The 19,512-nt window shown below is 40.9% G+C and overlaps 1 protein-coding gene across 1 annotated transcript in view; it reads right to left on the minus strand.

Moving 5' to 3' along the window:
* Window positions 1-19,512, minus strand: part of CPVL (carboxypeptidase vitellogenic like) — a 136,751-nt gene that overhangs the window by 60,969 nt on the left and 56,270 nt on the right. Inside the window, exons 8-11 of the mRNA XM_001500152.5 lie at window positions 11,198-11,320; window positions 10,205-10,336; window positions 4,460-4,558; window positions 2,476-2,649 (exon numbers count right to left, since the gene is read on the minus strand). Coding sequence (XP_001500202.2) covers window positions 2,476-2,649; window positions 4,460-4,558; window positions 10,205-10,336; window positions 11,198-11,320 — 528 coding nt within the window. The remainder of the gene's footprint in view (window positions 1-2,475; window positions 2,650-4,459; window positions 4,559-10,204; window positions 10,337-11,197; window positions 11,321-19,512) is intronic.

A 19,512-nucleotide genomic window follows, 5' to 3' on the forward strand; every position in this document is an offset into this window, starting at 1 on the left:
ACATTGGCTAAAATGAATCTAGGAAAAAGACTTCCATGTTCCTATGGATAGAAACGTGAACTATTTTCTATGACAAGTTAGCACTGAGTCTTACATAAATATAACTTTGAGAGCACTAACGTTTTAAGCCAACTAGATTATTCTGATTCCACTGCATATACATTGAGGTTCACCACCATTAACAGACAAGCCAAAGATAATCGTGGCCCTGTGGGCTATGCCAGCTGTAGCGATGAATCTGAAGTCTGTTTTCGTAGCAGCCACTTTTTGCTCTGCACTCAGACTGACTGCACACTTAGTTCTCTTTCTTTATGGAAACTTGGTTTATCTGCACCACTAATCTATTCTCTTTTTTCTGACAAGTGATGCAGAGTTTAAAAGTTTAGAAAATATTCTTATTATTTATTGATTGGAATTCATATTGGTAGGTTTAGGACACATGGGAAACATCAAGTATCCCATCATGTTGAAATATCAAAATGCACGATCATCTTTCATCAACATATTCTTCTTTATCAATTAAGTGGATGCTCTATGGCGATTAGCCAATATCAGGAGAGTTTATATCATCAGGTGAGCTGTATATCCCACCCTATCCTCACTTGGTTGAGAAAAGAATCATATTCTAATTAAATTTATACAGTGAGAAAATTTATCTCCCAAAAGCACACAAAAATGTACGTGGGAACTTCCTCCTCTCCTCTCCACCAAAAAACCCACTTTGCATTCCTTAACATTATATTATAGCACATTGTTTACGTCTTGAAAACACATGTGCTAAGCTCTACTTGGTTTAACAAATTTGTGGATAATAAATATCTAATGGACTATGGACAAGTTTATTAGACATTTTTTGATACCGCACTAATTTACAGAACTCATTTTTCATTCATTCACTCTTTCATTCATTCGTTATTGACATGTGCCCCAGGCTGGTGCTAGAACTGACAGCCCATGATGGCAGTACGGTGTGCTAGTGTGAGCACAACAGTAGAGACAACACGATCTGAGAGCTCAGAGAAACCAGCAGTGCTTTATCAAGGTGCTCAGAGAAGGTTCTAAGCAGGCAGACGTTAAGAACTACATTTCTCCGACAGACAAAGACAAGGAGCACTGAAATTGTGACCTCATCTAGTTAAGACTCTTTCTTTCCTGGAAAGTACTTCATCAGGTTCTGCAGGTTTATAATGGGTTTGTAGACTCTGCATGCCATTGACCTTAGATTCTTTTCAATAAAGGTTGTATGTCTAGGGGTCAAACTCTATACTAGAGGCAGGACCAGAAAATGGGCCTTCTAGGTCTGGTATATTCTGAAACACAATCTAGTAAGGATGCATTTGGCCAGGGACTCCCTAGCCAGTACTGAAGGTTGTACTCTGAACCATGCCAAGGGACACTCTTTCTAACACAGATGTTGTAGAAATGTACATTCCTCATGGTAGAAAATGGCAGTAAAAACTCTGATTCAAATAAAAGTGGTATATTAGGACAATTTTTTGACAAATGGAAATAAAGCATCTTGAGGAGAAGTCGCCTCTTTAAAATTCATACAAAGGTGTGTTGACCACAGGCTGCCCTGTTTTTGCCCAAACATGACTCTGGCCTCTGCCAGGATAGAGAGAGGAAGTGGATGACCTCAGGTGGCGGTCTCCTCTCTCATTAGCACACTTATCCTGCAGTTGTCCCACTGACCAAGCCTAGGACAGATGATAAGAGCCCTGGAGGATCAGAGAAAGAGGCGAGAAGAAGAGTAGTGGGAAAGGCACGCACAGGCTGACTTTTCCCTCTGTCACTTGCTCTTGGTGTCCTGCCCTCACGGTGAGAGTTCTAGGGTCCATGTCTCCTTTGCCTGAACTGTCACTCCAGGGCTTCCTTTCCACGATTTCACTTTCCCTTGATACCTCCAGCAGCAAAGCGGGCAGGGCATCTCCATCAGACAACATGGTGCTTGACTTTACACACCTCAAAACAGAGACCCTTTCTCACCCATCCTTTCAACCTGTCAGCCTAGCAGTGTTTGGTTTAAAGCAGATACTGAAAAAACTGGGTGAGTAACATGAATGAATACAATTAATAGGCAAAATCCATTTTTGGAATAACCAGTTGATTTCATTTATCCCTGACTTCACTGGGATTAATATTATAAAGCAAACAATAAGGGAAAATTGGCTTACACAAGGCCAGTCATCGTCTCGGCTCTGCTATACTTCTTTTCTCAAGAAATGATGAGAGATGGCATGTGCCAAAGAGAATTTTATTTTAAGGAACTATCAGGGGCAAAAATGACTTAATTAGAAGGAAAAAAAGAAAACTTTTAATTCAAAGAAATCAATGAAGGGGTTGTTACTTAGATTTGTAAAATACTACAAAAGTAAAAAATGGCAGGAGTCAAATTACAAATAAAAGAAAGTCCCGTCTGCTCTGGGTAATCTGAAAAGTTCCTGAAATAGACAGTAATTGAAGTAACTCTCTCACCTTGTAATTATTCATGATTTCAGTTAACCACGGCTTAACCGACTTTACAGTGTCTTCTCGCAAGTACTTTTCAACTGTGGATCCATCATGAAAAGTCCGGTTTCCCACATGGATGGCTTGTCTCACTTCTGGGAGGGACAAAAACTTCCCGTAGTAACTCTGGTCCTCAGGTTCCTGGCAGAAGACAGCGACAGAAAGATATTAGAGGCACGTGGCTGGGTGGCGGGATAGCACACTGTAGAAAACGTCAAAATTCTCCTAACATACCACAGTGAACAAGATGTGACGTGACTATTGTCTCCGCTCTGAAAATTTTAACTTGAGGGTTTTGAGGAAATTTAAACTTTACCAACAACAAATCTGGATGATCTGACCCTCTTGGAGCCAATATCCCATTTGTAAATGCTGAATTTTCCTATTTGAAAATTAGTATTTTGCAATCTGTGACTCCAATTAACAAGCTCATTTGAGACAAAAGTAGGGAAAACGGAAGAGGTGAGATTATCAAAATCAATTTGCTCCTTGTCAGAGGCTCTATGGAAAGAAGCCCACATGGACCACAAAAGGGCCGGGGCAGGTGGCGTGGTGGTTTAAAAGCTGAGGATTCTTTTCCATGTTCTGTTGTTTATTAAAACTACACTCATGAAATAATCAGGTGACCATAATCTAAGGGGGAAAACACATTAAGTGTTAAAACAGATGATACTTTATGAAGGACATAAGACCAAAAAAAAGGTGTCCTTTGGGGCTGGCCTGGCGGCATAGTGGTTGAGTTGCACACTCCACTTTGGCAGCCCAGGGCTCACTATTTCAGATCCTGGGTGTGGACCTATGTGCTGCTCATCAAGCTATGCTGTGGTGGTGTCCCACATACAAAGTAGAGGAATACTGCCACATATGTTAGCTCAATGACAATATTCCTCAATCAAAATAAGGAAGATTGGCAAAGATGTTAGTTCAGGGCCAATCTTCCTCACCAAAAACGAAACAAAAACAAAAACAAGGTGTCCTTGAGCCTTATTTTAAAAAATTGCATAAAAGTGTTTGCAATATTCATTATACTAAAAGAAAAAAAAGGAGCAAATTCAGTTTTAAAAAAGTTACAAAAGAGTAAAAAAAACTGCCAGAGTTTGCAGTCAACAATTTTGTGCATCATCAACAATTTTTGCTAACTGCGAATACATTACTTTGTAAAGAAAAAAATGTAATCACACATTTTGTTTCTCTCTTGCCTACCATATGTTTTATCTTGGTAGTATCTAAATCCAAAACCACAGGGCTGGCAAATTCCATTGAAATTAGCTTTATATTTTATTTACAAATTAGTTCATAAATAAGGCAATTTTAAAAACAGAATGCATTCTCATATACACTAGACAAAGATTATACAAATCCAAATGCCTCCTTGGGTTCCTTTTGTCTTATTTGATTAATTTACACAAAAGACGTCACCCTTGGCCTACTTTTATGGAAGGAACTACTTGAATACTTTGAGAAATATTCCAGAGGGCTTGAAGTGAGGGCCATATTAAATGTACAAGACATCTTAAGTTAAAAGTAAGACAAAGCAAATATTTTCATAAAGGCTTTGGTGCTTTTGATTACCCAAGCTGTCTTAAGAACAGAACAAATAATGTGGGCATTTTCAAGAAACTCACTGCAGGCTAGGAGCTCTGGGACCTGACACCCAGAACTGCAAGCCTGGCCCCACTTCTGTATACAAGCTCTGTTCAGGGGAAACTGTGTTAATCAGAGAGTGTTTTGAGTTATCCAGAATATCACACATTCTCAACAGTCAGATTAGCATGTATATAACATTGACGGGGAAAAAATCCTACAGATCGGTAGACCAAAGAATGCAACACAGTTTGGACATATTTGTCTAGTACAGAGTCAGCTATAATATTTCCCAAATTGGAGGAAGTTTGGTTTTGCCAAAAGTTTTAAGCAAATGCTATTATGGTTTTTGAAATGTTCTTAGTACCGTGCACTGTAAAAAGTTATAGTAATTAGAACATCCTGTAACATTCCTGAAGTAAGAAGGCTCAGTTGTTACGTCACCGTCTAGTAGTTTATCCAGTACCTAGGTGGGGAGAGAAGGGAGAAAGAAGGAAAGAAAACATCAGGGTGGGTAAAAATACACAGGCATCTGTCATTTCATCTATTCAATAACTTTTTCACTCCTGCATTGTTTCATTCAACAACCATTTATTGCACATCTCCTCTGGGCTAGACATTGTCCTAGGAATTGGGGAAACAGCAGTGAACAAGACGGACCAGAAGTCCTCCCTTGGGGAGCTTATCTTCTCGAGAGGGACAGTAAACAAGCATTAACAGGTAACATGAGCAGTATGTTAGAGGTGATAAGTGCTAAGGGAAAAACTAAAGAGGAGAAGGGGAGTAGGATGTGTCATGGGTGCGTGTGGGCATGTGTGTGTGCGTGAGTGTACGGGACACTGCACAGAGTAGGAGACAGAGGTCTCACTTAGAAGGTAGCATTTGAGTAAAGACCTGTGAGAAGGGAGGAAGTGAGGCATGCGGACCTCTAGGGAGAAAACATTCCAGGCAGAGGGAACAGCGAGCTCAGAGGCCCTGACTACAGGAGTGAGCCTCGGAGGGAAAGGCTGCCATAACATGGATCCTTGATCACTCACCCACAGTATGAGGAGAGAGGACAGAGGATACGACATACATGCAGGTGCTGGGAGCTGGTGGAAGTTATCCTCGGACTTCTAACTTTCATCAGCTGAGGGTAAGAGCCGTCAGCACAGCTGTGTGCTTTTCTCTAGTCGTGGTCAGCGGTATGGAGGCAGGCACGGAGTGGTAGAGAAGGGCATTTAGCCAGGACTGTAGTTTGGCCAAAGGAGATGGAGGAAGTACGAAGGGGACAAAGGTTGGGAATGTATGCAAACGACTGGCCTTGGATTTAAGGTGGGTAATTAGAGAAATTAAGACTTGAGGGGGTTAGGGATCATAAAGACATTGTAGGACCAATGGACTGAAAGGCAATGGGGTTGCAGGATTGTTGTTTGAGTTGGTATATTTGCAGAAGTGAACTGGGAGGTGGCAGTTGGAGGAAGATGTTTGAATCTGAGATTGCGGAGCGATTGTTGGCTTTTTGTTGTTGTTGCTGTAATGAGAATGAGCCGCTAAGGTAAAAAGGAGAACAAAATCACTGAAAGGGAGGAGACTAAGGCACTGAGGGACCAAATATTAAAAGGATCTTCACTGTGGATACTGCAATCACCAGAAATAATGACAAGAGCAATGCCAGATTCTGCACAGCAGAGGAAACAATCAACAAAATGAAAAGACAACCTAACAATTGGGAGAAGATACTTGCAAACCATATATTGGATAAGGGGTTAATATCCAAAATATACAAAGAACTCATACGTCTCAACAACAAAAAAACGAACAACCCAGTTAAAAAATGGGCAAAAGATCTGAACAGAGATTTCGCCAAAGAAGATATACAGATGGCCAACAGGTACATGAAAACATGTTCAACATCATTAACTATCAGGGAAATGCAAATCAAAACTACAGTGAGGTATCAATTCACTCTGGTCAAAATGGCTATAATTAACAAGACAGGAAACAAGAGGTGTTGGAGAGGCTGTGGAGAGAAGGGAACTCTCATACACTGCTGGTGGCAGTGCAAACTGGTGCAGCCACTATGGAAAACAGTATGGAGTTTCCTCAGAAAATTAAGAATAGATCTACAATATGATCCAGCTATTCCACTGCTGGATATTTATCCAAAGAACTTGAAAACACAAATGCATAATGATACATGCACCCCTATGTTCACTGCAGCCTTATTCACAATAGCCAAGACTTGGAAGTACCCTAGGTGCCCATCAAGGGACGAATGGATAAAGATGTGGTGTATATACACAATGGAATACTACTCAGCCATAAGAAAGGATGAAATCCAGCCATTTGTGACAACATGGATGAAACTTAAGGGAATTATGCTGAGTGAAATAAGTCAGAAGGAGAAAGTAAAATACCATATGATCTCACTCATAAGTAGAAGATAAAAACGACAACAAACAAACACATAGGAACAGAGGGGAAGGGGGGACGGAGGAGGGAGAAAGGAGGAATTAGGCACACATGTGTGGTGATGGATTGTGATTAGTCTTTGGGTGGCGAACATGATGTAATCTACACAGAATTCGAAATACATTATGATGTACATCTGAAAGTTATATAATGTTATAATCCAATGTTACTGCTATAAAAACAAAAATTAAAAAAAAAGAGTGATGCCGGAGAGAGTGACAGTGAGACAGAAGCTAAAATATTCAGAGAATGAGGAGTAAGCAAGGGGTTGGTAGACAACTACAACAAGCAGGGGTGGGTGGTACCATGTGAGGACATGAGATTCAAAGCTCAATGCTTTAGGAGGCAGGGAACATGATCTGGAACAGCAATGAGGAGCAAGGAGGACACTCACTCTACCTATAAACCAAGTGCTACAAAGTAGGTAAGAGGGAAAACAGCCCCAAATTGAGAGGGCTGCAAGGGAAGTAGCATCATCAGAGGAGAAGCAGATTTTGGGTAGAGCAAGAAGATAAAAGGAACAGCCATAGAAGAGATTGAGAACATTGGGGAGTTCGGATGAGGACACTGAGTTGTAACGGGCTCTTGTGAAATGAACTCAGCACATTTTCAAAACTACCAAGTATGAATTTAGGTTCCTTACAAGGTAAGATATTAGTATCCTAATTTTACATATGAGGAAACTGAGGCACATAGAGGTTAAGCCACCTGTCAAGGACACCTCACTAACAATGTCAGAGGTGAGATTCAAACTCAGGCGATGACTCTGCAGCCTACATGCTCAGGTTGGGGCAAGTCCTGGCGCCCCAACAGTCAGACTGCAGTGTCTCCCGGTCTTCAATTCTTTCTGGCCACGCTTTTTGGTTTAACACAAGGTTTCATTATCTTATTAAATTAGTTTTCTGTTTCAAACATGAAGCAACTTAACTTATCCAAGTTACTCTTGCCATGGGGTTAGGGACCAAGTATTAAAAGGATCATCACGGTGGAACATGAGGGTAGGGTGGGTAAGAATTATGCCTTAGCAATGCTGTGGTTGCTCAGGGCCACTGCAGCTGGCTTGCAGATTGTGCGCTACATGGACATGCCTGGTTGAGAGGGGAGAAGGGGCAGAGAACCAGCCCCAGTTCTGCTTGCCAACCTGGATAAGTTTGGAGAAATGGCCACTTTTTATCTTCACAAATGGCGGCATCTGCTTCCCAATCCTGAACCCACAGGACTATGTCAGCCCAGAAGAGATGTCTTTTTCTAATTTGTCCATCCAGAGGGGACACTGTAGGCCAGCAATGGTCCCGGATGTATACAGCAATTCTGGAATTCACCTTTAGAAATTATCTTCAACACCAATGGAAAGAGAATGGATTTGATTTCAGGAAGAGTCAAAAATGATTTGCTGTCAAACAAATAAGGTGGGCAGTCAAGACCTGTGAAATCTAGTTTCTGGTCAAAACTTATTTCACAAAGAGAACTCTATGATCCAGAACATTGTCAAGGATAGGAGACAACACAGGACCAGAGACTGGCCATTGTGCATCTTGCAGAATCTCTACGATGTCCCAGGATTTTTATAGAATGCCTGAAAATTGCCACTGGGTGCAAATCAGGGGGAACATTTCCAGCCCTAGGCCTGCCACAATCTATTATGTGGCTTTTGGCAATTGATGACAACCCTACAGGCTCAGCATCCTCATCAGTGAAATGTGCACGTGTGCACTTGTGTAAGGAGAGAAGATGATCGATAAAGTTCCCACTAGCTCTGAGTTACTCCTCTTTGATTAACTAAGTCATTTTAGGGGATCAGAACATCAAACAGGCTTTATTATTTAAGCTTGAGATTTTGACATTTGGATTCTCTTGGGTTTCAAGATTTCATGGAGTCTTCTACTGCATCCGTTCAAACACATTTTACCACTACTTACTTACTTTCTTAGGTATCATTTTATCTATTTCCCTTGAAAAAGTAAAGGTCTTTATGTTTTCATTCGTTACTCAAGATATTGGACCAATGGTCACAGAGACACTCCATACCATCAAGGGTTTTTTGGTGTTTTTTTGGTGTTTGCTTCTTCTTTCGTTTTGTGATGGTTTGGGCCTCATGGGCCATCTCCTTGTATCTCTGAATACAGAAAATAGCTGAATTTTTCAAGTTTCACTAATCCTATGGGTGCTTATGTGGCTGCATCATGCTCCACAGACATCCTTATGTTGTTTTTTTTTCCTTTTGGGCCTACCAAATCTTCTTGCTCTTGACACTGCTTAATTCCATATGCTTCTTCAAAAAGACATCAAATGTCTCATTTGCAGATTGCTCTCATGCAATGTAAAATTTGGTATTAATTCTAAATTCTAAACGTTTAGTTTTCACCCTTTCTGCCTACCACAGGAGAGCCCAAAAACCAGTCTTGAAAATACTGTCATTGCAAGTTGAAGAATGGCCTTACATGTCCCTGATAAGATCCCTCTTCCTTTGCATTTATAATCACACAAGAAATTCTGAATCCACACTTTGCAGCCATGTCAGATGTCCTGACACAGGGAAGGGGAGACTGTTAGCATCTTGCAGAATGGCTGGGGACTTCCTGAGCTCGCTCCAGTTGCACAGCTTGCTGCTCTCAGAATTCATCACAAGGGCAGTCTCTGTCTTGAGGGGCTTCAGGTAGTGCCCTGGCACGCTACTTGTAAAAGGGAGCATAACTTTATGTCACCCTCCTTCTCCCTAGCTTGTATGTCTCCTGCTTTGATCTGAACATACTGACCTGCAGTGCCTAGAAGACTTTTAATATTAGTCCTCAGCCTTAATAACAATAACGCCATTAGGTAATTGTTATAGGATGTGCTTCCAATAACAAAAAGATTAAAGGCCTCAAAATTCAATCCTTGCCTCATTTAGTAATGTGTCAAACATGGTGGCTCTATGGTAATGGTGGCAAAAACCCCCTAAGGAAGATTGTTTACACGTGATCTTTGTCTGCACTGGCAAAACAAACAGCAAAACCAGAAAACCACCCAGCCTCCTGTATCGTAATATTTAGTATAGTCTTACATTTTAAATTTTAAATAACCGAAAAAAAAAACCAAAGATGAAGAATACAACCGTATTACTCAATTCTCAAATTCAGTTTTAGGGGAGCAATGTGATGATATTTACAAAGACCAATGGCTCTTTGTAGAAGTTTTAAATTACTACATTTAATAGTCTTTGTTCCTGACATAGAGGAGCATGTGACATTTGTTATACACTGTGGTCACTTCTCCAGCTGAAACCCTGTGTGTGGATATTACCCTTTGGAAGGGTTTAGAGCATATGTTGAAGCATATGCATCCACTTTCTAGGGTGCCTTTCTTCTGATTTCCTTACGATAGGGTGTGCCTTTAGGGCCTACACAGCATTGAAAGAAATCAAAATAGTTAATGAAAGACTACAGTTAGATAAACACCCTGAGGTGATCTCAGGTTTAAAATATAGCCAAAGTAAATTCAAAAAAACCCGGACAGGTCTTTTCTTCATTATGAGCCACTCGTCTCGCCTCCTGCTCTTGGACAGCATAACAGATACACCTTCTCGAACAACAACAAAGAGCCTGAGCACCATCGAGCTCCTAGGACCCTCCTCAGATGGTTCTCATTGCTCCAGGGCAGCGCAGGCCCCAGAACTCACTTCAAAGGCTTGAGACCACTTCTCCTGCTTGATGAATTTCACGCACTCATCGGTCTGCTTCTGGAAGTACTTTCTCTGCTTCTCATCCAACAAGCCAATTTGGTACAGGAATGCTGCATAGCCCCCTATGATCTGAGGAGAAAAGAAACAAACACAAATGCCACAGGGAGAGAAAGAGAGAAGTTAGCGGAGCCCATTTACTTGGTGAAATAACCCTTTGTAATTTGTCAATCTCGCACTAGAATTAGCCAAGCAAGACACATGCACACACACTCACACTCACCACATACCACACAAACACATACAAATATACACACAACACACACACACAACATGTACAAATATGCACACACAAACACACAACACACATATACACAAAACACAGAATCCATACACATCGCATACCACACAACACATACTGCACACACACACCACACACAAACATCCACACACAATACACAAACACACACATACAGCAAACATACACACAACACACACATACACAAAACACAAACACACCACAACATGTGCACACACACCCCCCCCAACGCTCGTGGTCACAGCTAACCTAGACTAACATAGTAAGTTGACACCTTAAAATATTTGGTAAAAATCAAAAGATTTAGGGGCTGGCCCTGTGGCCGAGTGGTTAAGTTCGCGCGCTCCGCTGCAGGCGGCCCAGTGTTTCGTCGGTTTGAATCCTGGGCGCTGACATGGCACTGCTCATCAAGCCACACTGAGGCAGCGTCCCACATGCCACAACTAGAAGGACCCACAATGAAGAATATACAACTATGTACCAGGGGGCTTTGGGGAGAAAAAGGAAAAAATAAAAACTTTAAAAAAAAAATTAAAAGATTTAAATCATTAGAAAGTCAACTGAGTATTTCTGTTTATCAAGTTAGGTCTCTAAGGTAAGAGGAGCCTCCATTTGATTAAAGGGGATTTAATCTCCTTAAGGAACAAAATGGAGCGGAAAAAGGGGCCACCTACAGATTCAGGATCAGAATACGCATCTCCAATAGCGATTCCTTTCAGGTTGATCTTCGTCGTCACCAGTGGGTTGAGCATGTGGATATAGTGTGCGATGGCTGGCACATATTTCCCTGCATAAGACTGAGAAGGGTAGATGTTAAGATGAGCCACCAAAAATTGATGCTAGTAAAATTGTGTTTAAATTAATTAAAAGAACAGTAAAACATTAACATTTCCACATGAGACACACTATGCATTTCTTAACCTCATGCTGTAAATTCCACAATAGCAAAGAGCTCTGTCTCTCACTTCTTTTGTCATCCCAAATAGCACCAAGTGACACACAAGTCACAGGTGAGGTACACAGAAAAAATAAGTGAACATGTAATAAATAAGTGAACATTCTAAATTCCTTCCAGAGTAAAATAACATGGACCAGTGAACATAATTCTGCCCCCCATAGCGCTTTTCTTACCAGAAATTTCCATTAAAAGTTTTATTTAAAAAACCTGAAGGTCAAAATTAAGATTTCAAAATCATGTATAATGATACAAAATTTGAAATAAACATGTATTAAAAGGAGAGGAAAAGGGAAATAATTGTCTAAAGTTGTCACTTGAACTTATCTCTGTTTCTGCCCTTTTCCACTACGAGATTCTTTTTTCAATTTCAAAATGTTTTGTGGACACAAACATGACAATAATTCTGCTTTTAGATTATACTGAAAAAAGCTACTATTGGTTCAGTAATATTTAAAAAATAGTTTTGTGCTTTTTCCATTAAAAAGTTGCCTTCCTGACACCTCCACTTGTATTAATATTGTCTAATTGTAATTACTGTAATAATTGTAAGTGTTGTCTATTGCATTAATATTGTCTAATATTGTCTGACATGAACTTCATGTGCTCAACATGAAGCTCCAGTCCCTAAGCCTTCCTTGCAGCCTCCCTTTCGATTAACATTAACTCTGTTCTAACTACTTAGGTCAAAAACCTTGGTGTTATTCTTTCTCTCTCTCTCTCACACCCCACAAAAGGCCACCAGTGAATCTGGTCAACTCTACCTATTCTATCACAATCTGTCCATAATCTAGTGTCTTCTCGCACCCCTACTTGGTCACCTTGCACCAGGTCACCATCATCTCTTGCCTGAATTATGACAGTAGCCCCCTGCTTTGTCCTTACCCTCATCCAGTCTATTTTCAAGACAGTGGTCTGTTAAAACATAAATCAGATCATGCCATTCCTCTGCTCAAACCCTCTAATGACTTGCCATCTCCCTCAGAGGGAAAGCAAAGTGCGTTTTTTGAGGCGTAAGGGTTGACATGGTCTGGTCGCTTCACTGACATTACCCCCTACTATCCTCTCACTCATTCTTCTGCAGCCCCACTCGGACCATAGTCACAGCTGTGATCCGTACCGTTCCTTCCACCAGTGCCTTTGCATTAGCTGTTCTCACCAGCTGGAAAGGCTCTTCCCCTGCATATCCATATAGTTAACTCCCTCACTTCCTTAAGTGAGGTCTTCCCTGGCCACTCTACCTAAAATTTTAATACCTCTTTTTTGACGTTTTATATTTCCCTTCTCTCCTTTTTCATCTGAATCTTAATCACTCTCCAACAAACTTTTACTTATTTATCTTGTTTATTGTTATTCTCCCACCCACACTAGAACAGAAAATCCACGAACACAGGGATATCTGTCTGTTGTGTTTATCAGAATATGCCTGATGCTATTTATTTGTTAGTGCTCAATAAACAGCTGCTAAATGAATGAATCTTGAATTAACCTACATGTGTTTGAAAAACAGCAATGCATATGTGTTCAAAACAGACTAGAGGCATTGTGTGGGTACATATGAGACTGCAGACCCTTCACAATACTTCTAAGGCTCTCTAGGGGTCTGTAAATCAAAGACTGGGACCCCCGGCCCCAGGAGCTCTCACTTATTCCACACCACAATCATATGCTGGAGATATCATTATTCCCATTTCAATATGAGGACGTGGAGGCTCAGAGAGGTTAAGTGGTAGAGTTGGAATTAAATCTGGTCTAACCTACTCCAAAACCTAAACTCCTTCCAAGTCATGATAAAAGGATGTAATTTACATAATTTAGACAGATCTCCTCACTGATACAGCCTTCTTGTACAATAATAATTATTCAGGCAAAGTATTGAATCAAAGCAATTTATCTGTTCACACTCATGAGCACATTTTAGCTTCTTTGTGTTACTATAAATATGTGTTTATGCATCTGAAATCTGGTTTGTTGCATAACCACGCTACATTCTTTTGTTAGGGGCAATAAGTGAATATTTATCAAAAAAAATTTCTGTAAGACGACCCAAAAAAGCAAATCCCCTTAAGTAATCATTTAACTGGTAAAGACGTGCTGTATAGTCTTCATTCAATGATGGTTTATTGGACAACTCTTCTGTCAAAGGCATTATGGTAGATACTTGAGAGACACGAAGAATAAACCACAAAGCTTCTATTTGTAAATTTCATAATTTCTTTTGAAAATACATTATGGAAAACTTGACTCAAATGAGGTAAGGCAAAGTTTACCATTTCATGGATTATTATTCCCACAATGTGTACACTGCCCAGCACATAGTAGGCACATAAAAACATATTTGATAAATGAGTGACTTATCTGACATTACTTCTAAACATTTTTTTCTCTGTTGGAAATTAGTACAAATGCTAAAAAGTGTATCTTTCAGTGATGTTATCACTCAAATTGTCTTGTTATAAGATCTGGCAATAAAACACCTCTCTTGACTCTTTCTGATACGGAAGGGATGCACTTTGTGACCATCACGTGTATCTGGGATATATCCAGGCAGAAAATTTAGAAAGAACAGCCACTCAATTTCTGAGCATCTACTAACAATGGGCTATTTCACCTACTTTAATTTGGGTCAATTTAAGGTTAACACTATCTTCCTATATTTTAAAAATGATGAAAATAAGGGTCTGTGCATTTCAAACATGTGCCTAGCTAGAATTCTATCCAGGCTTGGCTGCCTCCACACCTCCCATTTCTCATATCAAATCACATTTCAGTCAATAGTCCTGGAACAGACTATGGGTCTCTGGTCCCCCAAGCCGGGGCCCAACCTTAGGTTTCTCCACTACATATTTGCTAAGCTGACCACTTTGGGAAAACAAGCCAGTGAGATGGGTAGTTCTGTAACCACATCCAAAACAGATTCCTCACTGTCCAGTCCACATCTGCTAACCTAACAATGATGCTGTTGACCTCATCGTTTGCTTTCTAATGACTATCATATACTTCCTTGCCCTGTGTCAGTGTGACAAATCCTTCACTGCCGTTTTCATTAATCATTCCACTGGTTGAATGACTCAGACTGTCACACAGTAGACAATTATAGGATTATTTTATGGAAAACAGACACTGAGACATTATGATGAAATTTCAATTATTTTCGCTCTCTTTGTTGAGACATATTTCTTTTTTTTTTTTCCTCAAGATCAGGCTTGTTTATTCTTCCTGCATCATCTATTTCTCAATCTAACAATTCTCTGATCAGCACAAGCACTTTAAAAGATAACCAGACAATAAGTCAAGTGTGTTTTATTTTACCCAGTTTCCCCTTTTCTGGATGTGTTTTAAATAGAATAGAACCCCATATCTCGGGGGGGAGAATTTAGGTGTGGTTGCCTGATGGATCAGAAATGGACTACATGGCGCCTTAGGACTTATCCTTGTGATCCTATAATTTTATGAACTCTTGCTTCTTTTGTTCTGAGTTCTGCCTGTAACAACGACGAAAGCAACAACCACCACAACTATCAGCCCTGTGGTTTCTCTGATCTCTTGCTGGTGTTCACCAATGTGGGCAGCAGCTGGCCAGTGAAGCTCCCAAAGTCTGTGAATTAACACCAACCTTCTACCATCGGATCAGACCCTGGCCTCACAAAAGCTCGGAACAGCATCAAAGCGATTATAAAAGGAAAGAGGAAAAGCGCGGCCAGGAACTATGGGAACACATATTATTTAGAATTCAGCAGTGACCTTCAACTGAGGAACTCAGCCAGATAAACATATTTAACCCAACACAAAAATTCAAACTAGGGTAACGATCAACACATCAGGACCTTAGTCAGCCCTTATTATTCCTTTCTAATATTTAAAGAAGGTCTGAGCTTGCAATTTCTAGCACTGTTCTTGTATGGCTCATTTTTCTCATGGTGACCATATTCTGGGCTCAGCTCTGACAAGAAGGGCCAGAGATATTAGGATGCATTTGTATATGCCTGTATGTGCTGGAGCTTAACGAAGCAATAAACCTCCAGCTCTCCTCTTACATCATAAGGATCTCAGAATTCGGCTCTCAATCTTTTATTTCCCAGATGAGAGAAACGGGTCTCGACATCTCAGCTGAATAGTGGTTTTGAATCTTGGTCTGCAACCTTTCTGGGTTCTTAAATGATATTTGGAACAGCCTGATGGAAATCACGTTAGGAGCATATTGTACTTGTAAAAATAGCCTAGAGAGAATGTAATGCTTGGTTAATTATCCAGATGTGTAAAAGCACAATGAAATTGGACTTAAACTTGTAATTGTGTATTCCATCTGAATCTCTCCCTTCTTACATGTTTCAACAACATTCACAGCAGACTTACTGTACCCCTGTCACACGGTTACTTTTAAGGGAGGAAAAAAGATTTCATGTCTAAAATTAAGCTTCAATCAGCTCTTCCAGAAGAAAAGAAATCGTGTCAGAGAATAATACTATAATGGAAACAGTGTCCTCTTACAGAAATTTCCCATATGTTAGCAGTTACTATTGTTTAAGGTACTCTCAGTCATCTACATTTCCTACTCAAGTTTAGTAGGGGAAAAAAAAAAGGAAGAAAGATGCAGTTATATTCATTCTCTGCCTTGCTTCTAGGTTTACATTTTATGGTAAAATGTGCAGAACCTGATAATGATAATATCAGATAGTGATAATAACCTGATAGTGATAATGAGCAATGGCCTTTGAAATGAGATACACCCCAACCTGGGCACAAAATGTCACTATCCACAGGCCCTGGTTCCTAACCTCTGCCTGACAAGTGGAAAAGGGGGAGTCATCAACCTCAGCAACGGTATGTAGAGGAGGGTCAGGGTCATTCTGTGCCCTGTTCCCTGCTCCGCCCCCACTCCCCTGGCCACTCCAGCTGGAGTTAATGTCTCTTTGAAGAATTCACTCTGGGGCTGTGAGAACTCCTCCATGTCCCCAGAGGGAACCGTGGTGGGTTGTCCTTCTGGAGAGAGTCAAAACAGTGCTGTGTCCTCTAACTGTCCCCAAGCACAGACGATGGTGGAGCCACCCCCATTTATGGGGACGATCAGAGGGAATAAGGGGATATGCCTTGAAGAGAGTTTTTTAGACACACTGAAAACCACAAAAATCAGTGAAAAGCCTAAGTTTAATGGAGTAACACAGGATACAGCCACCAAGAGGACAGGATTAAGCTAGGGCGACCCTGACTTCATCCAGCCTCTGGGTAGAATCTCACTTCACTTGGCACCATTATTCTCTCTGAGGAGAGAAGAGGTGTCGCCTTAAAACGGCCAGTTCAGAAAATGAATGAATGAGGAAAGCTTGAACTTCATTGTTGTGGTAATCTCTACAACCTCCTAGACATTTCTAGACCATGCGTCATCTGATTTCAAGACCACACTGCTGCAATTAAAATAAAAATGGCTTCTAACGAGAATATGACTTTATCTAAACATCTATTTCTCTTGAATATGAGCTTTAAACAAAAGCAGAATCTACAGGAATAGACATATGAGGAAAAACATTTTGATCTGCAGCCAACTTCCAGTCACATAAATTTATGCAAAAGTATGTTCTGCCTCCAAATGATATATTCTTGTTTCATATGGAGAAGATGCTTCTTAAAAAAAAAACAACTCCATCAGTGACAAGCACAGGTGAAAAAGATGCACCCTCCTCCCCCAACTCTTTGACCTCAGCGCCAATTTTGGAGAAACCCAGCTTGAAGCCAGGTGACTCAACCAGATGAATAAACCCTTTTGTTTAAAGAGACTACAGTTAATTTGACTTTTAAATAAAGACTATGAACATACTGGGCCACAGTCAATAAACTGAGTCCTTCCTTTGCTCACTGTAGATAGAATTCAGAAGGTTGAAGCTACATAATAGATTTAACCTAGCATTTCCTGTCCCCACACTAGACGTCTCCTCTCATTAGGTACTATTTGTGTCGCCATGCCCCTTGGTCCAGCACAGTAGTTCACTCAGACAAAGCTTAAAATGACTTCTGATTTACTCACATTCTTTTTCAGGCAACTAAAGAACCAGTAAATATGTGTTGATTTGACTTAGAAAGGCTATCCAAAAGCCTGAGGCCCAATTTGCAAACATTTCCACATGTCCCCATTCAGTTCTTCAGGTTGCAGCTTAAACCTTGATTTTTCTAATATTACACTCATTAAATAGTCACAAATCCATTTCCAATTCTAAAGGAAAATATTGGCAAGTCAGATGGACACAGCTGAAAATAGACATTTGTCAAGTGCTCAAGAGTTAAAGCAGCTCGAATGTTATCTAATAAAATTCAGCAAGTTCCAAGCTTTGAGAAGTAATTGCATTCCAACGACTTCAAGCCTTATATCACTTGAAACTTCCATTGACTCTATAAAACTTCATGATCAAAGCCAAGTCTTTATGCTTAAAACTAAGCCTTGGTCAGAAAGACAGAAACATCCAAGAAGCTAGGGAACTTCTTTTCTGTTTGTATAAAGTTGATAACCCTTAGAGATTCTGCAGAAGATACGGAAGGGATGTTTGACTCCCTTCTACAGCCAGTGGATCTGTTCTGAGGGAAGAGACAGGACTCGGAGACTGTGCGGCTTCAAGGAGGGAGCTCCCAGGCTCCAGAAGCATCTGCACAAGTGGGATTACAATCCTTAGCCAGTTCCTTGACTAGAGTCTTTGGGCTCTGGAGTCCGGCTGCTTAGGTTCCAATCCTGGCTGGGTGACCTTGGTAAGGCATCCTTAACTTCTCTAAGCCTCAGTCACCTCAGCTGTAAAATGGGGATGATGATAGTGCCAGCTTCACAAGGCGGCTGTGAGGATTAAACAGGCAATGCATGAAACAGTGCTCAGCATCATGCCTGTCTTCTGATCCACTCTCAATAAATATTCTCAGATAAGATCTACAAATAAAACAAGCAAACTAGATACTCTTGAAGGTGCCCTTCTAGCTACCAAGTTCAATGATCACAAGCCTGGCCAATAGGATAATGATGGAGGCCTACAGAAAATGAGTATAGGCCTCCTGTTAAAACGGCTCTCCACCCCATGTTAGATGTCATCCCTCTACTTGTATGCCAGTGCTTGAAATTCCCTTTTACAAGTACCTTTCTATGGCTTAGGCTCTGTCCTCTATTCAAATACAAGTATTTTGAGAGTAAATTTAATTTATCAGATCTTTTCTAATGGACAGTGAGCTGATAAGAAATCAGAATGGGGGAGAGAAACAGAACAATCATGATGGGGATGGAGGAAGCATGGAGAAATAGGACCTGAGCACAACATAGCCAAGGAAAGGAAGGCTGAAGGTGAGAGGTAAGTCACTGGATGGCCCTGGAAAATAAGGGAGTAGAAAGGAGGGTCCCCAGGCATGCAGTGCAGGGAGAGAAGGGCCATGAGAGGGAAATGAAAAGAAGCTGGGGAGGAATAGCATCAATATTCTAATTTTATCTAGCAACAGCCTTGCATGAAGCCACTCTATAACATTCATTAAATGCTGTGCTTCGTACCGTATGAAACAAATTAAACAAACACAGCTCTTGCCTACCGGGAGCCTGCTACCCGAACCCAGTGGACCACGATGACTTCAATAAAGGTTGTCAGACTCCGTGATCCCAGCAGGACTTTGCTCACGCAGAGGAAGATAAAGCATCCTCTGAAGCTCACTAATTTTTAAGTAGCTTCAAACGTTTGCCTTTATTTACCCCTCAAATTAACCGTAGTTGCAAAACTGCTCCTCAGGAGAGTAGGCCTCTTCCTGGTGATCAAGAAGAGATGCCCGGTTTTAACCACATGCCCCGCCATTTGGGGAGAGCTCCCATCCATTGCCACAACCAGCCGTAAGCACTCAATCTTTCCCGGGGGTGGACACAAAGCCACGTGCTCAGAGAACAATGGGCAGTCCCCGCCTCCCAGCCCTTCCCTGCCTTCCAGTGAGGGCTGTTTGACTTTAACTTCCAGCTCAGCCCACATACACTTCAGAGGATTCTGAAGTGTGTCTGTACCTCAAGAATAAGAGCAATCTCACTAA

Source organism: Equus caballus, chromosome 4 (genome assembly GCF_041296265.1).
Source record: "Equus caballus isolate H_3958 breed thoroughbred chromosome 4, TB-T2T, whole genome shotgun sequence".
Taxonomy (NCBI): domain Eukaryota; kingdom Metazoa; phylum Chordata; class Mammalia; order Perissodactyla; family Equidae; genus Equus; species Equus caballus.